Raw genomic sequence first — 13,704 nt, 5'->3', positions numbered from 1 at the left:
GACCCTTATGGTGACACTGGGAGGGACTGATTCTCGGCAGAGGCTGTGACTGGCATGGAGCCACTTCCCGAGGAGCTTTTCTGCCTCCTTGCAGAAACAAATGCAAAAGGTACATGAAAATCAATGTTGAGGCTCCCACAGAGCCAATCCCTTCCCGGAGAGTTCCTGAAGAGACAGCATCTCCCAGGAGCTCTGTGCTCCTGCTCGAACACCAGTGCTGCTCTGGGCACCACTCTTCCTCCCATGCTCTCTCCCACAGCCCAGGGCATCCAATGAGATGCCCAACACAAAGTCCTCTCTCCTTCCTTTCCTTACTCCTCCTTCCTCCCTGTGATTTTTCCCCCGTAGCTGCTTCCAAGGTGAGAGAGGACAGCGTTGCTGGAATGAAAGATTCTCCTGCGTGCCCTCTCCCAGCAGCGGCCCTAATTCATTTTTCATGGCCCCTTGCAGTGACAAAAGCCGCTGCTTCTCTCTTGTAAGCGTGCGCCATGCAATAAGTCAAAGCTGATGTGCATTTTCCCCCTGGGTGCCGAAGCTGTGCTTTTGATTTAATTTGTCCTGTTGTTTGGCGCTCAGCCTTTGCCGGTGAGTTTCTCTGGAAAGGTGGGAAGTAGGGCCCCATCCATGTGGAGGGGCTGCCTAACAGATGGGGTACAGTGGGTAGTGGCTAAATAATTTGCTGCAATGGTACCAAGATGTTGGAGAGCGACAGATGCTGCTGGAGAAAATCGCTCAAACAGGCATCCTGTTTGTGGGAACGCTGCTCCTCCATTAAATCCTGTCGCAACTTGGCTCCTCTGGAGCTCATCCCATTTCTGGCAGCTTCCTCGCTGGCTCTACAAGAAGCTGTGGTGCACAGGGCTTGGCGAGGAGAGAAGCACCAAGAACTGAGGTTGTCCCTGCCTGCTACCTGCAGGTGCCTTGCAAAAAACCCCAAAAAATTCCACGGGAAGGGAGATCCACCACATCCCTTCCCAACCACTCCATGCAACCACATTGCTGAGCAGGAGAAAGCATTCCCAAGCCCTGCCAAACTCAAGGCACCCTGCTTTCCTCTGGATTTGTGTGAAAAAGAGCTGCTGGCAGCCAGGACCGAAGGGTCCCTCCGGCTGGAAATTTAAACCCCAAGGCTTTCTCCGCAGGACAAGCTCTTAAGAAGCAATTGCAATGCAAAGCGTTAAATGGCTGTAACCTCGGTTAAGCTGTATTTCAGCCGCATTAGGGAAATATCCCTCAGATGGGAAGCAAGTGGCATAATGGCATTAGAGTAAAAAAATAAGCATCAAGTGCCGGCTAAATCCATCCCCAGTGCTGGCAAGAAGTCATGGGGATCTGGGAAACTTTCCCTTCTCCACGCATATCCCTGCAGGCAGCTCATGGCAAGCCTGGACTCTGTTGCTGCCACAATTTTCTGCAAATTCCCATCCCTCCTTTTCCCCTGGGACCCCCTGACCACTCTTCACCCCCCCAGAGCCATCTGAATCATGGCAGGGGGAGACTCGCTGTCGCCTCTCCATCATCTTTATCCCGTCTTTATTTTTTCAGACACGCTATTTTCCAGCCCAGTGGCCTTGCTCTGTCCCTCGTGTTTTATGGCACTGATGTCTCCATCTCTGCAGGATCACTCGCAATATTGTGGCTTATTGAGAGAAGCCAGGGAAATGCAGGGGTGATGAGTTGGATGGGTTTGGGGCTCTTGGGGGGTGGTGAGGATGCCCTGAGCTTGGGGAGGAGGCATGGGGAGGTTGGGACAGGAATTTCAGGTATGGATGATTCTGGGTGGCTGAGAGTGGGGGACAGGAAACTGGGCTGAGCCCCCTTTTTGGAGCCCATTATCCCCTCCTCAGGCCTCTGTAGGTACTGGCCCTGCTACAGGAGCCGAGAGGGCAGCAAGAGGCATTGCTCTGCAAGGGAAAAGCCATTTTAAATAACAGCAGTGTGTCACAGGAAGGGGAAAAACCCATGGGCTACAGCATTGCTCTGGCTTTAAATTATACTGTAGGAGAATAAAAATAAAAGAGAGGAAGACAGAGAGAGAGGCCAGGAGGAAAAAGAATTGCCATTGTTTTACCAAGCAGATGGGAAAGTTCAGGGGATCAGAAAAAGACTATTATTATCTTGACTCAACCGAGGGAAGATGGGAAAGGAAGAGGCATTTTTTTCCCCTGCAGTGAGGAATGCTGTGGCTGAAGCAATTTCAGCAGCGTCGGAAGGAAACAGTGCCATCAGCTCCTGGCAGTGCCCGAGTTACCCCCAGAGCCTGGGCATGCCACCATGATTTGCCTTTTTGTCCCCTTTCCCCACATCCTGACACCACATCCTGCACTGTGATTGTGAGACTGGAGAGAGGGTAAGTGGGGCACACATCCCTCACCACCTCCAGCTACAGCAATGTGCCAGATGTGCTGCCAGATGTGCCCACTGCCAGTGGCACTGCAGCTGTGGGCATCCCTCCATGGCACTGCTGGTCCTGCCACCTTCCCAGCCTCGGGGCATGACCACCTGCCCCAACAACCCAAATTCCTGCTGCCCTGCCCCAGAAAGCCACTGCTTGGTTACAAGCCATTAAATACCCTAAATACAAAACAAATTTCCTGGTGGCTGTTAAACATGAGCTGAACGCATTTTTTTTCTCCCTGAATTAATGTAAAAAGCCCTTTTTTCTGTGTCTGTGATGGTGCTACAGCTCCGTGGCTGCTCATTGCTCTTCTCCAGCTCAGCACGGGGCAGCTGAGCCGCTCTGGCTCGCCAGCACGTTCCAGCTCCTTGCCCTTACAAGCACAGCAGCATTTCTCAGCCTCACCAGAGACAAGGAGACTCCTTTTCTACCCTTATTCAGGCCAGGGGAAGGGCACAGCCCTGAGGCCCATGGCAGTGACCGAGCACAGACATCAACAACTGATTTACAAACTGCGGCAAACACTGGCACAACATCTTCCCTGACAAGTGCCAAGGTCACGGGACAGGGAAACAAGGAGGTGATGTAGGTCAGTCCTGTCAGAGCATCCTTCGCCCACCACATCCCTCCCTGAAGCCACCTTGCCACTCACTCCATTTCCTCCCTTTCCCTCTGTCCTCACTTTCTCTCTCTCCTCCTCTTTTCCCTCTTCCTCCTTCCACCACATGATGCTTCCCTCAGTCCCTACACTTTGCCTTATCACCTTTCCCTCTCTACACCCACTTCTGTCCCGCACCCCTGGGACACAGAGAGGGGCTGGCAACCTGCCCTGCCTAATCCCGGGGCTACTGACTCCTCGGGCACTTAATATTCACGACAGAGAGAAACATTTCACGGCGAATTGGACGCACATTCAACTGGAAATGGAAATTTTATGACTCTTCTCACTCCGCGCAGCAGATTACACCAGCTGAGAAAACATGGAAGCAAATGAACAACCTGTGAACTGTAAAGTATATTAATAATGAAATCACAGCCCGGGAAATGAAGGCTTTATTCTGTTTATATTCTGCTCCATTAATGGAGAGTGCTCGCAGTAGCTCCGCCCCATTAGCCGGCAATCTGCGCCCCAGGAAGAGCACGAGGATGGAGGGGGAATGGTGGCACAGGGCAAAAACCTCCTTCCCATTGGGAAGTTTGGCTCAAAGCATTTCCTTGTGCTGCTTCCATCTATGGACAGTGGGGCTGGGGGGAACATGGAGGGTATCTTTGGTGCCCTGCCCTGTGCAAGCTTGGGAACAAGGTTATAAGGCAAGGAACAGAGTGCAAAAGGTGATGCCAGGAAAAAGAAAGAACAAATTTGGGTGGAAATCAGCTCCAACACCACCAGGAACCCCCCAGCAAGGCACCAGCACTGGGAAAACCATCCATGTACAGCCCTCATGTGCTTCCTGCTGGTGCTGCTCATTCCCATCTCCTCCCTGCTGGGGTGTGAGCATCCCCACCTCTCCAGCATCCTTCCTACCCCTCATCACCACACCCCATGTCTCCAGGGATGGAATTACTTGTGTACCCACAGCCCCAAAGCCACGTTGATGGCCACAAAAATAGCCAGGCCAGCAGAGCTTGTGCAAATAAATATTTCAGTGCAATTCCCCTGCACACAGCCCTGTCCTTGGCTCAGCAGACCTGGGCCACGTGTGACACAGCCCAGCCAGGCTCTCTCCTTCCCGAAAACAACAGCAGCAGCTTATGCAAAGCACATCACGGGAGCTAAAAGGAGCCAGAGCAGAGTTTTCTAAAGCTGGAGCGACCTGGTGTTGACAGAATGGGGACGCATTTCCACAGCTCAGATTTTTATAATAATACCTCAGGGGAGTCACTGGCAAAGTTTGGCCCAAATATAATTAGTTTGCACAGCTATTAGGGGCTGATAAAAGGTTTTAATTTGTGTGGAGATCTCTGGAATCTCAGACACTCCCATCCCTTGCTCTTCCCCAGGCCAGCTGAATGAAAGGAGAGTCCCAGGAAGGGAGTGACACAAAGCCATGCATTTATCAGGGAAGGAGGGAGCTGTGTTCAGCAGTAAAGAAGAGATGGAAAATCCAACAAGCTGACACTGCTGGTGTGTTGGGTTTTGTCTGCTTTGTCCCACCATGCCAAAGAAATATTAACATATCCCATTCTTTCTGAGGTTTATGCCATGCAGAGCATGGATCAGGATATTTGCAACTCCTCAGTGGGTCTCACTTTCATGGGAAAGGTGGCCAGGAACCAGAGGGATAAAGACAAAGGATAAAATCTGGAGGTGCAGGCAGGATTTCCTGCTTTTGCCCCCTATGAGGGCAGCAGGAAGCTGCTTCCCCAAGCTGCAATGAGGAGCAGAGCCTGCTCTGCCTCTGGCAAACAGGGAAAATGTGACATTGCAAAGCTGCATATAGGGAATATCTTGAATCCAAGAGGGTTTTTTTCCCCCTTTTCTTAAGGGAAAGACATTGCCTCATTTGTAGCTGGAAGGGGTCTTGTTATTTTTGTACCATGATGCATATTTTAAAGGTAGCTATGCCAAATGTGCAAAATCAGCTCCAAGAGTTCATTCCCACCATGCAGGGAATCAAAAATATCACTTTTATACTCCTAAAAGTACATAATCTCCCATTGCTTTGGAAAAGCAGGAGGAACCAGGGTGCGTCAGGAAGGGAAATGCTAAAAGAAGCTTCCCACATGTCACACTAACTGAGTTTTAGTCATTCCTTGGGGAAAGCACAACCTGGAGCCCATGACGTTATTCCACCAGATTCTGGCTTCCACTGGGCCAGATTCCTCTCCCATTGGAGCTGATGGAGAAGCTGCTGGCACTCGACAGGCTCAATATTCCCCCTGCTCCTGTCAGGATCTTGCTGGTGGTCACACACATCCACAATCTTCTCAAGCAACCCATGGCAATGCCAGCTGCCTCTCTCACCACAACCACACACCAAACCAGTGTCCATCCCAAAATCCTGCTTCTTCATGGCCACTTCAACCTATTTATCTCCCCTGTTTGTACACCCTACATGATACAAGCAGAGCTGGACCACTGCTGACCCTTTGCCCAGCTGCTCTGTCCAGCACACACTGATTAAACGAGTATCAAAAGCGGTGGCAGATTTACAGGTTAACAATGATTTAGTGGAGAGCACCGCAGCCAAATTAATGCTGGCTATAATGTAGTTTACCTCATTAAACAATGCACACCAAGATCCTGTCTGTTGTAAAACAATTGGTCTCTGAAGCCTAGTGTTCATCTTCCAGGGTTGCTGGGAGATAATAAATGGGTAATATTCCGGCGATAATGGTAATGGAGTCACGGCTCAGAGCTAATATTATGGCAAAGCAGTAATTATTTCAACAGTAAACAAGGGGACGGTTGAGCTGCCGACAGGATTGGAGCTGGTTGAAATGCTCCAGTTAATGCAGTGGAGATTAGGCCTGCAACTGCCTCTTGGAAGGAGGGTGAGGTGCTTGGCCATCAAGTGGGTTGGTTAAACCTCTGTTGAATCAGCAGGCCACCAGCAGACAGGAGGGACACATGCAATAAAGTGAGGTGGGACAGGATGTACAGCATGGTGGCCATCCTATCCCATCCCATCCCATCCCATCCCATCCCATCCCATCCCATCCCATCCCATCCTGCAGCTCAGCTGGCCTCTGTGCTCCATCACACAGCAGGACCACTCACTTCCCTTCTTGGACACACCACTCGTGTTGGCTCAAACCAAATCTCCGAAGCAGACAAGAGGCAGAACAGAGACACAAGACTGGGATGAACACAGAGGGAGCCTTACAGAAACCATCTGCTCCCTCCGAGAGGCATTTCCCTGCTAAAGGGGCAGCAGAGGACACAGCTCTCTGGTCATCAGTTAATGAGGTGACACAAGGCCAGGCTAACAGAAGCAATCTCACAGCACGTGGAGCTGATCAGAAGAGGAACAAAGCAGCACAGAAGCAGGCAGAGATTTTCCCACCCAAGTGGATTCTCCCTGTGCCTCCCAGCTGGGCTCCAGATCTGATGTCCAACCTACAATATCCCCTGCTTCCTCTCCAGGAAGGATCCTGGAAGGATGAAGACAGCAGGCAATGTGCTAATGGACAAACCTCTGAGATATGAAGATGTGTCCCCTTCCCAGGGACAAGCACCTCTTCAAGCTGGATATATTTTGCAGATGTTTGTCCTCTTGTTTTAAGCCTTGCCAAGAGCCAGGGAGAATCAATATATCCAAATATACCAGGTTTCTCCCAGAGTCCCCTTGCTGGTTTGCTGCTGATGTATAGACAGATGATCTCATGAGACCTCTGCCACATCAGGCCACCGTGTCTCATCTATCTTAAGTGCATATACGAGCTGTGATTACTGCTGCATCTGAGTGCCTCACGTCTGGAATGTATTTATCCTCCCGCAGTTCTGGGAGACAAGGGATGTGATTGTACCTCTTCCAGGGAGGCCGTGCAGGTTAAACGGACTGATCAGGGGGGATATCCGGGATGTGGCCACATCAGGATCCTCTAAACATCTCCTCAGTCTCTGCCTTGTAGCACTGAGGCACAACTGACAGCTCGGCCTCAGCTCAGGACTCTGGCTCCACACAGGATCCAGCTTTCAGCACCCAGCTTAATCCTGAGATTAATGAGGGATTCCCCCTACAGAGACCTCTCGATCAGACCTCTCACAAGTAAATACACCATCAGCCAAACCATAATGTTTTCCTACCCTGGCAGCCGCTGTCTTAAGCCTCACACCAGAATCCATCATACTACAGCAATAATCAAAAAGCAATTAGACAAAACCATGGCAGAAAAGTCCATCAAGGGTCATTAAGGATGACGACTTGGATGCAGCCTCTGGCTCAGGATGTCTGTGTGTGGCAGAGTGGTGCTGGATGAGCCAGTGGAGAGATCCACATGCACACACCCAGTTTTACACCCTTTTGTTGTGCTCCTGGCCCTGTCATGGCACCATAACCCCACTTGCCTGCCCACAGAGCCCTTCTCATCATTACTGCTAAGCTCTGCCTGCTCCTCCTGGGACAGAGGCTGCTGAGCCTTCACCCCTCCTGGAAGATCCCTCACTTCAATTCCCTTGGGCATTTCCCAAGCTTAAGGGGAGGTATGACGAGTCCTGTGTCTGCAGCATGGATAAATATCCCCTGGATGGTTCACCATAGTGCCAACCTCTCTGCCAGTGCCTTGGTGTCACCCTGAGCCCGCTGGCCTGGGATAGTGTGTGTTTTCCTAGCCAAGAAATCCCAACCTTCATCCTCTGAGAGATGAAAACTGGTCTGACAATATGACAATCACCATGACAACATCGGAGTTACCCCCAAAAAATAAATAAAAGCCCAGTAACTATGGAAACACCTGAGTGACCAAAACCAGGCTGTTAACTAGAAGACCTCCACAGTTTACAGACAGCATTGGCACCGCAAGGCCAGGACTGTAATCCAGCCAAAGCCTTGGAAACAGGGACATGCTCAGCACCCAAGGGTGCAAAATGAATGTTTATGGGCACACAGAGTGCTGCCTTTCAGACCCCTGAGCCCAAGTCTACACAACTTCCACCTCCTCTGGGCAGATGCTGCTGCCTTCCTGCTGGGTGTTACACCCAGGCCACTGTGATCTACACAGTTCTCTCCCTCTTTGCCTGCTCCCTCCCTTCACCCTGCTGAAGGTGCCTCTCTTAATTGCCATCCCAAGGGGCTGGGGTGCCCAGGAGAGCTACCCCATCCCATGCCAGAGCTTGGCACCTTGCTGTGGCTTCAGTGAGCTGAGTTTTGAAGCCCCAGTGCCTGGCAGCTCTGCTGGCACTTGTGGTGCCAGTTGGAACATCCAAGCTCAGATGGAGCCTCAAAGCTGTTAAGCCTCCTCTGCTGAGGCAGAAGAAGCTGTGACTCCACGAGCTTCACTTCTTTTTCCATCTCAATCTGTTCAGCTGCACTAACAGGAGCTGCTGTGGGTTAATACAGCATTACTGGGAGAAGAAATAAAATAGGACAGAGTGGAGTGAGGCAGAGGGACAGAAGATAGGCTGTAGCACACCTTGGCTGGGCTGTCCCCAGGTTCACAAAACACTTTTCCAGAGCCAGCAGCCTGCTTTTGCTCATGCAGGAGGATGAGGATGGGCACAGGTAGGACCAAGGTTCTGAGAATTGATGGAGGCACCAGTGGGGCCAAGCCTCCCGTGATTTACAAAATCAGAAGCAGAAAATTATGTTGCTCAGGTTCACTCAGCTCTTGAGTAATACCATGAAAATGTTCTCCTCATTCCAGCTGCAGGAACTCCTCCAGTCCCCAAACTGAACAGAGCCTCAAAAAGAGGATTAACAGCTCCCAGAACATGGCAACAACTGCAGACAGGAAAATTCAGCAGAGTTTACCAGCACAAGCCACTGGATGCAAATTCATCGGAGCAGAGGCAGAAGAGCCGAGCAGGCAGAGGAGCCTGGAGTGGCTGGAAAAGGGTCTCAAGTGAGATCAGTCATCAGGGAGCTGGGCTGTTCTCGGTGTAAATCCTCTGAAGGGCCTGCCCTGCACTCCCTGGTGAGCAAACACTCTTACTTGCTCCATTTCCCACCAAGAGGTTCACATTGGGCTGCCAAGGAAATCATAAGACCTGTGAAGTGTCTTTGCACAGAGCAGCACTCGCCAGTGTCAGCATGGGGACAGTCCTTCAGCTCCCAAGGTGGCCATGCCTGGCACACTCAGCACTGTCACAGCCTGTCCCAGGCAGTGCCACTGAGAGCCACGTCCCCACCTGCTGTGTAAACCCTCAAATTATGCACCACCATTCCCTCAATCTATTCTCCCTCACCCCTTTTCTCCACCACTTCAAGAGAGATGGAGGAAAACGGTGAGAAGGCACAGCAGGCAGCTTGCTTGAGACTTCCCGTGGGATGAGTAGCAGAGCAGCAACCAAGAGGGGCCAGCAGCAAGCTGTGGGTTTTGCTTGTCCCCAGCTCTCTAAATTAGAATATATCCTACCAGGAAAAGGGATACCATCCCAGCATCTGCTATAGCACCTCTATGCATTTTCCCTGACTCTCATTTCAGTCCTCACACTCCCAACCTTCATCTTTGCTGTGTGTGGTGAATGCAAAATGGAGAAGCAGAGGTTCCCCTTGGTGGCCTGGCAGACCTAGAAACAGAGGGGGTGCCCACAGAGATAGGCAACCATGGAAGTTGTCCTGGGCCACCTCTGGGCTCAGCACCCTCCATCAGCAGGAGACCAGGCTCTGGTAAATCTCTGTGATCATTTGTTCCCTTTGAGTTTTGAAAGCAGAATGCCTAATCATGGCCAAAATCAGGAAAGAGCTGCTGCTGCAAATTACACAGCGCCACAGGTAATTTCTGATTAGCTCACTCTTCCTCTCCTGGTGCATCCTCAGTTTCCATAGCAGCTAAGTCCTAAGTAAAATGGAAACATCTGGTTCAAGCGCAGGTAAAGATTCCCTGGGGGAAAAAACCTGCTGAATGGCAGCAAACACAGAGAATGGCCCTTGTGAAAGACAGAGGCATCAGGAGCCAGGAGCCTGGTTAGGAGAGGATGGATGGTGTGTGGGAGAAGGCAACGAGGGGCATGGGAGTGGGAGACAAGGGTTCTGGGAAGCAGGAGGGGATGTGGGAAGGAGAGTGGGGCTGTGGAAAAACAAGATGCCTGTGAAAAACAAGTGCTGAGGAGGCTGAGCAAAACAAAAACATGCTGTCAGGGTAGACAAGGGGAAGAGTAGGAAGAAAAGGCTTCAAGGTGGGAACACATGGACTGCCTTGACCATAAATGCTGCCTGGTGGTGACACACAGTGACAGCAACTTCGATTCCATGGAGACACTCAGGATGGGGAGGAGCACACGGATCCATGCACAGACCCTGACCAAAGCCACCTACGGTGGATAAGCCAACTTGTGCTCTGGGGGAATGGTTTTTAGAGGCTGCTGTCAAGGGAAGGGGCTGAGATGCCGCCGACTCAGCTCGCTCTGCCTGGGCTTTGGAGAGTGATGGATCTGGCCCAGCCCTTCGCTCCAGCGCAGACAAATAGCAAAAAATCAATGGAGCTGCAGCGAGACACCGCAGCCCCCGTCAGGAGCTGAGCAGGGAGAGCAGCCACGGCGCCATCCGTCACTGCCGCCCCTGCCCGGCTCCTTCGGCTGCCGGACAGCCTGGCCAGGAGTCCCCGAGGAGAACTCAAGGCAGTTGTCTGGAACAACAGCCCACGTTGGTAAAACCTCTGGGGAAACACGACTCTGAGGTGGAACTGAAGCGCTTAGACAGGATCAGGGGATCAGAGGCAGGCGTTGCCGCTTGGCCGCACGGCTCATCCCACCCGGAGCCTCCGGATCTCATCCCCAGCTCACCCATGAGAAGCTCGCGGCCACCTGGGAATCACGGGGCAGCAAAATGCAAAACAAGTGCCAAAAAGCAGCTGGGAAAGGGTTTTGAAATTACACGCTCCTGAACGCCTGGGATTTTGCTTCCCAGCAGTCACACCCACACAGTTCTGCTGAGGGTTTGCTTACCAATTAACAAGGCCACCAATTAATGCTTTGTGTGTTTTCCTGCTCATTTGCACTATTTACAATCCTCCTTTGAAGCAACCTGTAAGAGTTGCCTGAAAACCTTTCAAAACATGACCAGACAAGCACATTCAATGTGCAACACAAGTGCCCCATGCAGGAACTCCATGATCCTTGTCTGTTCCTTCCAGCTGAGGATATTCCCTGATCCTACGAATCTCTAAGCACGACAATCCCAACCTGGAACCTACAGCCAGTTCTCCTCACAACCAAAACCACCAGCTCCTCTTCCAGACCACCAAGGTGGATGTTCCTCCACCAAAATCACCAAGTCCTCTGTTAAGTCACATCTTTCCAGTGCTTTTCACCTTCTCTTTGCGACTGAACGAGCCACCGACGCCTCCCCAGCTGCTCAAAAAGATGCTGTGACCTTCCTAAAATATTTCTGGTAACGTTTGGTTCTTACCTTTGGGTGAGATGTGTCTCCAGGTGATTGTTGGGTCTGGCCTGCCCGTGGCTATGCAGGTGAGGCTGACATTGCCGCCCTCGTTGATGGAGATGTCGGAAGAGATCTCGGTGATTTTTGGAGACACTGCAATGACACAAAGAGGAGAAGGAAAATGAAACTGGTTCTGCTCCAACTCAAATCTTAAACTGTGGGTGAAGGAGGCTGAATTTCCATCCTTCCTCCACCTTGACAAGCTATGCAGTAGCCCGTCAGTCTCATCTGACTTGACAGGAATGAACAAGGAAAAGAGTGGGCAGAGAAGGCACAGCTGAAGTGGGAAGAAACTGCAGCCAGAGGGGATGCAGTCATTTTAGGGAGGCTTGAGAAGCTCCTCTGTGGAGCGAGAGACAGTACTTCTTCCTACCCTACTTCCAGCATTTCTTGTGTCCTCTTAGCCATGACAAACCCTTCCCAGCAGAGCTGCATCTTCCCGAGAAAACACCTTTCACCCCCTTCAAACTCCTGCAGCTTTTCCTGCAGCTGTGCAGCCTCTCTGCCAGGCCCTTGTAACCTCCGGGGCACCCAGAGGAGCTGGGCATGAAGACAGAGCCTGCTGAGGAGCCTCTAGACTGGACCACCACGCGAAGGAAGGGAAATTCCATGGGGATGAAAGCCATCCCACTGCAGTGGCACTGCCACCCTGAGCGCCCAGGAGCCAGTCAGACCCAGGAGGGACACAGGTACAGCATGGGGTGATGAGGAGGGGGCTGGGAAGGGGTGAGGAGCAAGCAGGGAGCACTCAGCTCCTGCTGCTGCATGAGCAGAGGACACGATGTGGCTGCTGGGGAGGGCTGGGGGTTCTGGGAGACCTGTGGTGAGAATGGAAAGGGAAAACCTTTAGCTGCTGTTATCAGCCTGCACCTGCAGAACATAATAAACACCAACACCTTCCTGGGTTTATTCCCAGGCTTTTCCAGAGCCTAGCAGGGATTGGCACCCTGCTGCAGCGCTCTGCAGGAGAGTCACAAATCACCTCCCACCCTTGCTGGGAGAGCCCCATCCATCACCCCACTCGGAGCTGCAGCCCAACACCCCAATTCCTGGCTTGGACCCCATTGCTGAGCATCCCTTCCCTGCCTCTCCCCACCTCCCACACCTTCCCAGGCTGCGCCAAGGCGGAATGACTGCAATGGCCTTGCACGCAATGCCTCTGCTGTGCAGGTAAGTAATTTATTGATCCGTAAAGCACTCCAAGACGCTCTGGAAGGGATTATGTCATGCCAGTGCCGTGCAATAAAATAAAAAATGATGGATTTTTTGTGAACATGATGGTGATTTAGGGTTTGTAGTTGGAAGTGTAGTTAAAGTACATTTTAAGTGGAAATCAAGGTGGGTAATGAATTATTCTCTGTTTTGAAGGGCTTCTGGGAGTTCATTTTTTTGCTGCTCTGGGCACGATGGCTAATCTGCTAATCATGCACTGGAGAACAACTCTGGATCAGATGCTCCCAAACAGAGAAGGCCCTGGGGCAGCATGGAGGGCACAAAGACAACACCTAAAGAAATATTAATATGCTTCAGTGTCACTAAGGGGACAGCACATGCCTCGTGGGACCACCCAGAGCTGGGAATGCTCTGCCCATGGCCAGGTCCGTTGAGGAGAAGCAATTAATTACAACGTCGTTATGATTGCTCTGCTGTGTTCCTGGGGAGGCTGGGACTGCCAGCCAGGAAATCCAAGTGTGCTTTCAAAACACAGAGCTTACAGTCTGGACAACAAAAACGGGCCAAGGGGGTATTAGCACTGTCATTTTGGGGAGGTGGGGAGAGACAAGCAGAGGCGCAATGATTGCCCACTTTTGCCTGGAAAGCAGCAAGAGCTTGCAGCTCTAAGTCCCATGAAAACTAAAGCAGAATCCAGCATCTTTAATGTGCTGTTTGCTGCATCACAGAGGAACCTTTCTGATGTTTTTAACTGCTGAATCCACATCGACCCAATTCAGCTTGTTTTGCAGAGGCTTTAAAAAAAAAACAAGTCAGACTTTACACTGCTACTGTGGGACTGCACAGACACATTTGCACCCACCCAGGTGAGAGACAAAAATCTACTGACCAGGTTATAAAACATAATTAAAACAACTTGAACTTGGGTTTGATTGAGAGGACAAAGGGGAATGGCTTTAACCTGAGGAAGATTGATTTAGAACAGATATAAGAAGCGTTTTACTGTCAGGATGGTGAGGCCCTGGCACAGGTTTTCCAGAGAAGCTGTGATTGCGCCATTTCTGGAAGGGTTCAAGGCCAGGTTGGACA

General features: G+C 51.3%; 1 protein-coding gene across 5 annotated transcripts in view; it reads right to left on the bottom strand.

Annotated features, from left to right (window-relative positions):
- LOC146427470 (protein CEPU-1) overlaps positions 1-13,704 on the bottom strand; it is a 347,801-nt gene that overhangs the window by 15,545 nt on the left and 318,552 nt on the right. For all 5 annotated transcript variants that reach the window (XM_085081651.1, XM_085081654.1, XM_085081650.1 and 2 more), the window contains one exon: positions 11,410-11,535. In XM_085081651.1, coding sequence (XP_084937777.1) covers positions 11,410-11,535 — 126 coding nt within the window. The remainder of the gene's footprint in view (positions 1-11,409; positions 11,536-13,704) is intronic.

Source organism: Lichenostomus cassidix, chromosome 24, assembly GCF_008360975.1.
Source record: "Lichenostomus cassidix isolate B80296 chromosome 24, HeHo_3.0, whole genome shotgun sequence".
Lineage (NCBI taxonomy): Eukaryota > Metazoa > Chordata > Aves > Passeriformes > Meliphagidae > Lichenostomus > Lichenostomus cassidix.
The sequence above is the reverse complement of the archived record's forward strand: the minus strand, read 5'-3'. Positions and strand labels throughout refer to the sequence as shown.